This window comes from Aplidium turbinatum, chromosome 5, assembly GCF_918807975.1.
Source record: "Aplidium turbinatum chromosome 5, kaAplTurb1.1, whole genome shotgun sequence".
Taxonomy (NCBI): Eukaryota; Metazoa; Chordata; class Ascidiacea; order Aplousobranchia; family Polyclinidae; genus Aplidium; species Aplidium turbinatum.
The window spans coordinates 30,335,111-30,345,646 of NC_137476.1; the positions used below are offsets into that span (position 1 = coordinate 30,335,111).

Sequence of the window (10,536 nt, forward strand, 5' to 3'; positions counted from 1 at the left end):
TGCATAGAAATTACTAAACAGAAATGCAGACATAATCTTGTTTTCGTAGGTTTTTTTTTCAAACGGTGTTTGTTTAGATATTGCATCTGTATTTTGCACGTGACTTCCGATAGAAAACTATTCAAATGTTCCAATACTTTTGACTTATAAGTTTTTGTAAAGTGAGCAAAAGTGGCTAAAACATACCAAATTAACATCTGAAGGACACTATAGGCACTGACTGAGGCTATCTTATAGTTAAAAGAGCAAAATCGAATTGGTAGGCTATATTTTTTTCTACATCACCTTTTTTTTTCAGATTTAGCTGCGTTGAGGGTTATGAAGTGGTGGGAAAAAGATTTTTAGTTTGTCTGCATACCCATGACTCTGGTGTTTGGTCAGAAAACGTTCCACAATGTAAACGTAAGTAAAGTTATATGGCTTATATCCAGCTAATTTTCGTTATTTTGTGTATTTACGTATCTCAGGGATCCGCAAATACTTGTTGGCGCGACCCAAAAAACAATATTTTTAATTCGTTGCGACCCAAACGTTTTGGAAGCATATAACTTTGCTCAAAATACTTTGCAATTTAATATCAATTTCAATACGGTCATCTCCGCGCATTAAGCCCACATCTAGACCTGACAATTTTGAGCTTATTAAGCGAGGAACGATATTCTGCCACTCCTATAATTTCAGTAATTCCGGAATGGACCAAATTGGGCGTAATAAGCGGGTGGACCTATTAACCGTGGGCTTAGTAAGCGGGGTCAAGGCTACTACCATTGAAAGTATAATTTTTCTTGCACGCTACAAAATTGTATGAAACTTGTCACATCACAGAGTATATGATTGTATTTATTTTGCCAAACAAGTTATGCTGATAGTAAGTTTAAACTGTTTTGCGACCCACAATGGATGGTCTCGCGACACAAATTTAGGTCGCGACCCACTATTTGCGGACCCCTGAGTCTTATCTTACCATGACAATGAAATTTGCGTAAAAAATCCAAGAAAAATAAAATTGAAAACATGTCAACCTTTTGTGACTAAACGTATAGGTAGCGTGACCGAAGTTGGGGGTGAGCCCCATAATTATATGGGTCCCGATATAGCAGAATTAAACGAAAATACGCTCTAACCTGCCTTTTTGTCATGTCATAGAACAGAAGAAAATCTCTGAACATCAAAATGTTCAAGTGCATGACTTGTCTGAAATGCTACAAAATAGCAAAGTAGACTAATATTGCTTATATTCTTATTTTACTATAAAGTCTTGTCTTGATCCGTGCTAAAGAGAAACAAATTGCTTTTTGCAACAGGAAGCCAATGCGGCAATTTACCTACAGAAGTTGAAAATGGCAACTACTCTTGCACTGACGATAGATTCTTTAATTCCGAATGTATCTTTTCATGTAATTTGAATTACAAATTGATTGAAAATTCGCGCTCCCTTTGCACAACAAATAAAAGAGGAAGGACAAATTGGAATAAAAAATTTCCAACATGCCAAGGTATTGCATTATCAATGACAGAAACCTTTTGCAATTGTTTCTGATTGCTAGGCTGTGTTGTTGGTAGATAATTTAGTGTAGCAAACGCTAAAAAAGTATAAATTAATTTGATGGCGAAAATCTGTTGATTTTCTTAGCTTTCAACTCTAAAGAGCCTTTTTATTTACACTTTAAAGACTAGGGAGTAAGAGTAGGCCTACTAAGTACTAAGAGTACTGTAGCCTACTAAGAGTCAAGACTAGGAACTGATAAGGCTGTATTAATTAAAAAAATAACATATTTATTTCTTACGGTACGTAGAGACTACGCTGCATTAAATGCTTTATTTATGCAACAATCCAGCCAGCAAACCCAACTGGAGCCCAGTGAATATTCAAGTGGGCATTTGAGCTTGTGGGCATTTCATGTGGTTTATTTATGGGTCATAAATGTGCAATACAATTTGGGTAGAGAGGTAACTCTTTTAAACCATAAACAGACATAACTCAGCAACACACTACATTTAACATTATAAAAACAAAAAACAAAAAGCGAACGTTTTCGGCTAGTCATATAGCCCTTTTCAAGCTTATAAGAAAATACATTTTTAAAAGAAATGCTAAAGAATCATATAGTATCACAGCAAAAATATGGTCAAATCTAAACATTTGAGAAACTGCCTCGCTCACACAAAATGATAACTGAAAATTACACAGCACAACGGGTCAAGTATTTCAGAGGTAAAATTAATTGATTGTTCAGACAAGGACTCAGGCAGATTACGCAAGAAAGACAGAAGCACAAGAGATAGTGGCACAAAACAAAGTAAATGCGAGAAACACAAGACGTGATAATTCAATCAAAAACTGCTAAAAGGTAAGAAGCTCCGCAAGCAAATAATTGCCTGTTGAGCCCTGGGTTTAAAGATTTGATGATCAATGCCTCGTGAATCTTGGTGTCGAACTCGGACAAACACTTACGAACAATTTTGAAAGACTGCAATGACTGTTTATTGTTAGAGCACGATTGGCAGTTTCTAATATGGTCTTTAATTGCACTGTTTTTATTAAAATTAGCTAAATTCAAATGCTCTCCCACTCTCCAGCTTTAAATGTTTTATAAACGGGAAAAATCTTAACGTTAAACTTCAAGGCAATAAATCTGGACAAACTTGTGGCAAAACGTTTAGATTCCTTGCCAACAGCCGAAAACGTTCGCTTTTTGTTTTTTGTTTTTATAATGTTAAATGTAGTGTTGTTGCTGAGTTATGTCTGTATAAATGTGCAAGTCCAATAACACAAGTCCAATTTTTTATGTTTGCGTAATTAATTGCTACAAAACGAGCCCAATCTTTTAATTTCAAGCAGGAAGTTGTAGCACTAATGTGGGTTAAATCTGTGTAGCCCAGTTATAAAATTATCCAAACATGAGTGGTAGATGTGTTGCCCAATATTAAAAAAATGTTTTTACAAAGAAAAAGTATTATTTGTCTATGGTTCATAAAATATTTTTATTGGCTGCAAAAAAACAACTTTGTCGATGTTTTTTTAAACTGCTAATAATTATTGCAAGGGCTAATGAAAGATCTCATGTGAGTTCAGTCTGGGCAGCCCATTCGCACAACAACATTTTACAAAATTTAGGCTGAGTTGAATTTCCCACATTAGTTCAGAATATTAGTAACTTAAATTAATCCATCATTTGTTGTAATGCCAACATAGGTATTTTACGCGTTTTCTGCTTTCACCCTCTCCTCTACAAAGAAAAAGTGCTTTTATTAACTCTGAACTTAAATCTTTTCGGCGTGAGGTTCAGCGGCACATCACATGCGTCTGTTCTCTAAATTAGAAAGGAAATCAGCTCGACACTGCTTGTAAACGTTTTTATGTAACCATCTTTAAACTGGGCTGCCCAGTTGGGTGGAAACTTGAGCCCGCGCACAAATATAACTGGGCCCTATATATGCCCGTTTGGTACACAGGTGGGCCCCAGTTGCCATTGTTGGCTGGGAAGTGCTCTAAGTTTGAAATTTTTTATAACCTACACTAAATAATCTTAAAATATTTTAGCACTGAACTTAAAGAAAAATTTTAATTTAAGAATTTTTTTTATTTATTAAATGTTTTCAAATTAATAGGCTATAGTTTTTATATTAATTCAATGCGTACTTTCTAGAAATAACCTGCAACGACCAAGGGACTCTGCCCAATGGACAAATCAAGTGTACAAACAGCAATAAAATTAATTCTGTTTGTTCTTTCGAGTGTGCAGCCACAGATTATAAACTTTCATCGATTGATTCAAGCAACATTTGCCAAAGCGATTCTACTTGGAGCTTTCCTAAACCTTGTTGTGCAAGTATGAATGAGTCTGTACGCACGTTTGTCAGCAGTTTAATTTCTATCGAGACTAGTTAACAGCGCTCAGGAAGCGCTGTTAATCAAATGCTACAACCCAAAGTTAAACAAACAATTATTTGCAGGAGGCTTGTCCATTCTCCTCAGCATTTACACTATCACGCATCCGGTGGAGCAGATTCTTTTGTAGTTACGTAGTTGCTTTTTCCCAATGTAATTTCTTTTCAGTCTGTCTGTCTGTTTTTCACACTATTGCTTTCAATCGCTGCGTATTTCTTGATGCTTATAGTCAGTTAGCTACCTTCAAGAATTTGAACTTTATTGCACTTTTATAAATATTTTCAGATTGCTGATGAGGGCTTAAGCCGAAAACGTTTAACTGTTAAAACTATTAGTAAATATGTAAAATATAATGTTATAATGCTCAACCCTGTTGTATTGTTGTGTCTTGCCTGTAATTTAAAAAAAAATTGTTAAAAAAAGTGCTAAAGTAGCTTTAGAACAAAACACATGCTTGCCATTATTGTAAGGTAAAGTTATTGAAAAATCAGTTTTGTTTTTCAAGGAGTGTGTCCTCCGTTTACAATGGTTGATCTTGTGATCATGATTGACTCTTCTTCTTCAATTGGAGACGAAAACTGGACAACAATCAAAAGTTTTGTTAAAGAATTAATACGGTTTGTTTACAGTAGCCTACTATTGTAAACTGTAAATCTGCCGCTAATCACTTGTTTAATTCCATCTGTGGAGGATATCAATGGTTGATAACCAACAATAGCCTGTTTGTAGAATAATTTATCCGCCGCCAGGATTAACCGGTGAAACGGACTACATGACGCCCCTCACCGCAGCTATTTTGTCTGTTTGTTCTTGCTTTAAACTGCTTTTGGCTGGCTCATCAGAAATTACCAATTTAGGTTGAATGAAATGTACAGTAATGTAGGCTACTTGAGACCAAACTGAAGGTCCTAAAACTAAAACAGGAACTCTCTCACCCTTGCTGGCAACAACAACTAGATTTAGTGTTTAGATTATCATAAAGATATAGACCAAAATTAAGGTAGTCTTAATATGCATTAACTTTATAGTTATTATGCTTTTTAAAGGTAGGCCTATTACATAAAATGCTTCTTGTCTTCAGCACATTTGAAATTGGCCGAAAAGGAGCTGGAATTGGAATTTTCCGATACAACAGTGTGATTGACGAAAGAAGTGAGATCCTTTTAAGTGACTTCCCTAATAACAGAGAACATCTTCTTCAAGCTTTTGATGAAATCCCATACGATGGAACAGGTAAGCTATAATAGAAGGAACTTGTACAACCACGGTTTGGCAAACAGGTTCATAAGGAACAAGCTTCCTTGGTCCTCTAAGTTGTATTTCTTCTCATTGTAGGCTACAAATCGCAATTGAAAAGTTGATTTTTAAAAGTGCTTTAATTTGGATACATTTGCACAAAATATTAATGAGGTATGAACATATTTTCAAGATAGCCTTTGTGTGCATGAAAAAACTACCAATGTCTGGATAAGAAATTTTCTTGATGTAACCTTTCTAAATATTTTGCTTATGTACGTATATAGAGTTCATTGTAAAATTGCTTACAATGCTCTGAATTTATTTTATTCAAAATTTTAAGTTATTGCTTGCAGCTCGTGCCAGGCGTAAGCTAAACATCTTGATGGGCACAGAATAATAGCTTACTCTCGATTGTTAGCAGATAAAATATACAACATGATGTGTCTTTTTTATGTTTATATTTTGAGTCGAAATGAGACATTAGGATCTCAAACGAGGCCAGTTGTTTTCAAATTATAAAGCTATAATGGATATAATTAAAGTAAAATATATGCTGTGCCTGTAGACTTTTTAGTCTGTGTTTTCCGCATATTCTAATCGCTAGCTTATTTAAAAAAAAAAAATTAAGAAAGAAAAAACATACCAAGCCGTCAGATAGAGCTAATGATTTTTCTTGACTTTACATAAATTTGTTCTATTTGTACGGCATATCGTTGTTTTACAGAATTTATTATTCAATCAGCTATAGTAATTCGGCTAGCTAATCAATCATCTAACGGTCAATCAATCAACCAATCTATACATTGCCGTGAGGGTTAACTATCATACAAGTAGCCTATTGTTTCTACTCATACAGGAACTTACACTGGCAGAGGCTTACGGCATGCTCGATTCGTTCAATTCAGTCGAAGAAATGGAAACAGACCTGATGTACCTGATTACTTATTAGTTATCACAGATGGGTCATCTGCCGATGGCGTAGAAACGGCTTCAAACGGCTTGCATGCTGATGGAGTCAATGTGAGCAATTCATATTTGGCCTGAAATCAACGCTAACTAGCCTACGATAGGGATTAGTGAGGCTAGCTGTCACCAGGGCCGTTGGTGCGATATTTTGGGCCCGGAACAAATGAGATTTTTAGACTCTAAATCAAGAAATTTTGTAAGAAAACTCACCGTAAGGTATCCAAAGAATACGCGGTGGTTTTTCAATTAACCTCACTTTCTCGTGGGCTCGGGCGCTAGGCTATGTTGCAAAAAGACAAAGTCATAATAAGTTAGTTAATGTACTCTTTATGGGAATGGGATGTAGGCCGAATTACAACCCTAGACATCTGAAGTTGACTTTATATCTTTAAAGTCAATACTTTGCCTGTTTGAAAAACAAGCCGAAGCCTAGCCTACAGATCTTCCAAACATCTGTTAAGATCCGCTAGACCAGAGGTAGGCAAAATACGGCTCGCGGGCCGCATGCGGCCCGTGACAACTTTCTGTGCGGCCCGCGAAAGCCTGAAGCAAATATATAATAAAATAATCCTAAAATTGCTTGAAAATTTTAATTACTCCAATGACCTAATTAAACTTTTTCTTTGTATATTTCATCTTGATAAAGATAAATTATAGTCTTTTGTCGCATTGTAGTAGTTTGTTTCCCCAGCCACATTGTGATCTTGCATGAATGGATGGCTGTTATTAGTGTCAAAGCAGCCATTGCTAAACAGATGATTACGTCACAATTGAAGTTTTTGACTTCGGCCTGTCGCATCATGAGACTTTCTTTTTCGTTTTGGTTTTTCTGATTATGTTAATTCGCTCACAGATGTATTCTGTTTAATTCGCTCAAAGTGCGTCTGGCAAAATGTTATCATGATGTGGGTTGTATTCAAATAAATAATTGAGACAAACATTTTTTATATCTTTTATGTAATACATGTACCGTATATAAAATCTCCGTTTCTATCGTCACTTTAAAAAAATAAAAGCTTGTGTTTTGACTATTTTAGATTTGATGTTTTGGCTTATAACCTTAATTATACTACACTGCGGCCCTCGAACAAATTCAGATTCTGAATGCAGCCCTCAAGATAAAAAGTTTGCCCACCCCTGCGCTAGATTACTGGTTTATCGTAAGATCTATAGGCCTACAGTAGCCTACAGTCCTACACCATGCATTGCAATTACCTATATAGGATATTTTGTTCGCAGGTTTTAGCTGTTGGTGTTGTACCAAGACGAGGGCGCTTGAACTTGAAGCAATTGGCTGGAATTGTGAGCGAACAACAAAACTTGGTGATAGCAGCATCAGGATTCGATGATTTAAACATTAATTTGTTTCACGATTTGGTAAAAACTTTGTGTATTCCTGGTTGTTCGTAGGAGCCTATCCCTATGGGTGACACGTTTCACGAAGACTTGTGCAAAATGCAACATACTGTAGCCTATTTATAAGAATGAACCTCACGTGCCCTTGTCCCCTACGTTGACAATCAACACTCTTGATAACGCACCACGGTTGACCAACATTTCAATTGTCTATCTTGTGTTTTAGGCCTATAGCACCTATTTTTTTTTTTTTTATTTGCTTTAATTTTTCAATATTGTTAAGGTGTTGCGATCGTGCCAAAATTCTTGTAGCCTATTCTGTAAATCCATATTTCTCGCGAGCATGCTTTAAGGTTAGCATTTGTCGCTCTTAGTAGCCTACGTTATTCCAGACTCCTGCTATGTTATGGAAACCGGGACTGGTATGGAAAGTGCCTAGTCTATTGCTTTTTTGCTTTTAATGGTCGAAAAAAAGAAACATGAACGACTGGACGTCTTGTCGATTTGATGATAGGCCAATTAAGAGGAATGATAGCAGTAAAGATAATAATCTTCCAGGTGGCTGTTATGCTTATGGCAAAAACCTCTTGTTTTAATTCTTCACCGTCATAGACTTTTTGCCACGGAGGTGATGGTAGATATATGCTTCAGTGTTTGATTGATAAAGTTTTGGTAGAGAGTTTGCTTTCTTGAACCATAGACAAACAAAACAAAGCAATTTTAGCGGTTTTAACATGTTTCATTAAGTTACAAAGAGATATCATATTTATTTCATTGATATTTGTTTGACAATCAGTTGTAGCCAGATAGGTTACGCCACAAATTCATGGGAGTAAAACTAAAAAAATTTGTTTGTCATGGCCTACACTTGATTTGCTTTGTTGACAGAATAATTTCTAAATCTTTTCTTCGTTTAAATTTTAATTCAAATCGCGTTTAATGAAAAAAACACATATATTTCTGTAGTCCGACGCACGTGGTGTATGCTTGAACAACGCATTTTAAGGACTGCTTTTCATTAACGGGCTATAACCTAGGCTACTTTAGGCCAGTGATGTACGCGCATACAAAAAATATTGACGCCGTCAGCGTAAACGTTCGAAAAACCATACGCCGAATGCGTCAACATAACTTGTAAAAAAAGTTGGCGGCGTCAGCGCATAAACTAGCGTAAACATGGCTTGAGCGTAAACTAATTTTGTTTGCTAGGTGCCAAACATTCACACGGTATAGCCTAAACCACTCGAAACAAACAAGTTTCATTTTGAATTTCCACGAAGAAGCACAAGCATCTGAAAGTGTTCATCTGACTTTTGCTACGTTTTGGTTTCAATATGTCTTTGCCCATTGAAAACATTCTTTCAACTGCAGCGCTGGAAGGTATTGGCGTGTTATAGCAAAAAAAAGACATTAAAAAATATGCGTTGACGCTATATGCGCTAAAAAAACGCAAAAACTTTACGGCGTAGCCTCAAACAACAACTATCCAAAAAAAATGAGGCCGTAAGCGTTAGCGCGAACAAAAAGTCTACGCCGCAAGTCTACAGCGTAGAATTTGCGGCATAGGCCTAGACGTACATCTCTGCTTTAGCCTTAGGCTATAGGCTAGCTAGTGGATCAAATAATTCACACACAACAGGTTCAACAACACTTCAGTGGAAAATTTTCTCGGTTCAAATTTTTATTTATTTATGACCATCATAAAGAAAAACAATAGGCCTAGGCTAGACTTATGCCAATTGCCAACCATAGCAGCAGGGCCGGATTTAGCTGATGGGGGGCCCGGGGCACTTTTAGATCGGGGGGCCCCCCTGCAAAAAAAATTGTTCGCGCCTACGGCGCGAAAAACCACCTCTACGTCTACAATAGCATTAATCCAGCACTGCACAGCAATTTGCAGAGACTTTAAAGGCTGAAAGGAAAAAAAATAACACAAAATCAATTTTTTTCCGCGTAGGGGGGCCCTTCAAAAAAGGTAGAAGCGGTAGTAAACCGCAAACTTTGTGGCTTGCTATGGACTGAAACAGGATAGGTTTAGTTTGGTTTTGGTTTTTGAATCTTTATCCTCGTACTGACAAAGCCTTGATAGGTTATTCTTGATAGTTTGTAGAGGCTCTCGACGCGGGGCCGGTTACCGAGATTGGCAGAGTGAACTTTTTCGAGTGTTGAATGTTGTTGCCGAGGAATTATTTCATTCACTAGGTGCCGATGAATGGAAAGCAGTCCTGGAATGCGTTGCTCAAGCGCACACCCCGAGCAGAGCCACAGTGGCTCTGCCCCAAGAGCCAAACCAGCGTTGCGTGATCTTGAGCCGGGTGCGTAACGACAGAGCTAACGGGGCGGATAATTAGTATAAAATTTGTCACGCCCAAAAAAACATTCTGTTGAACTCGATGACCAGTGAGTATATGAAGGCTATTAGGAAGAAGGCTCTCAAAAAAGCTTAAAATAAGTTGACTTAACTTTCTCAGTCCGTGTTCCGCGGACAAACATTCCCACAATCAAAATTCTTTGTTTGGAATTTGTTTGAATCACTGGATTGATTGATTAATCCGCTCCGTTAGCGCAGTGATAAAGCGCCGGTTTCAAGAATCAAGATCAAGCGGCGCTTGATCGGCTCTCGGGGTATGCGCTTGACTGAGCCACCCATTGCAGGACTGCTTTCCATTTAGCGGCACTTAGTGGAAGGAATAGATCACAGACACAGTGGTGCCGAAGTAGGGGGGGATGGGAGGTATATATCCCCCCAATATTTTGGCAACATCCCCCCAATAATTCAGAAAAAATATTTGCTATAAAGTTGTAGGCCTACTTCGATTTAGTTGTTTGCAAGCATCTCGAATTGCTGTTGTTTTTCTGTTATTGATGTTTGATCACAGTTCTAAATTGTCTTGGATTTGACGTTAGACAATGAAGGACCTTAATTCATTGAAGGTATTAAGGACGAGTTGGACCAGGCCACTGCACTGCAGTACAGTAATGAAGAAACTGCAGAAACATATTTGGACTTGTGCTGATTTTGAAGCCTTTGGCACTTATACAGCAATTTAGTACCGTATCAACACTTCAGTGTTGCGAGAAGA

The 10,536-nt window shown here is 37.1% G+C and overlaps 1 protein-coding gene across 1 annotated transcript; it reads left to right on the forward strand.

The window, feature by feature from the left end:
* The first annotated feature begins 300 nt into the window (after positions 1-300).
* Positions 301-8,059, forward strand: LOC145771325 (matrilin-1-like). Its single transcript, XM_082583072.1, has 7 exons — positions 301-402; positions 1,305-1,496; positions 3,651-3,833; positions 4,398-4,509; positions 4,974-5,125; positions 5,988-6,151; positions 7,337-8,059. Exons 4-7 carry the CDS (start codon positions 4,418-4,420, stop codon positions 7,505-7,507), a joined length of 579 nt encoding a protein of 192 aa, XP_082439198.1. The 5' UTR covers positions 301-402; positions 1,305-1,496; positions 3,651-3,833; positions 4,398-4,417; the 3' UTR covers positions 7,508-8,059.
* The last annotated feature ends 2,477 nt before the right edge of the window (positions 8,060-10,536 follow it).

What these genes read in the sequence shown, in the direction of transcription:
- LOC145771325 (XM_082583072.1), top strand. Translation starts at nt 4,418, where the DNA reads ATGGTTGATCTTGTGATCATGATTGACTCTTCTTCTTCAATTGGAGAC. An exon ending in TTTGTTAAAGAATTAATACG is followed by an intron (nt 4,510 to 4,973) that starts GTTTGTTTACAG and finishes TCTTGTCTTCAG; the next exon opens with CACATTTGAAATTGGCCGAA. An exon ending in TGCATGCTGATGGAGTCAAT is followed by an intron (nt 6,152 to 7,336) that starts GTGAGCAATTCA and finishes TTTTGTTCGCAG; the next exon opens with GTTTTAGCTGTTGGTGTTGT.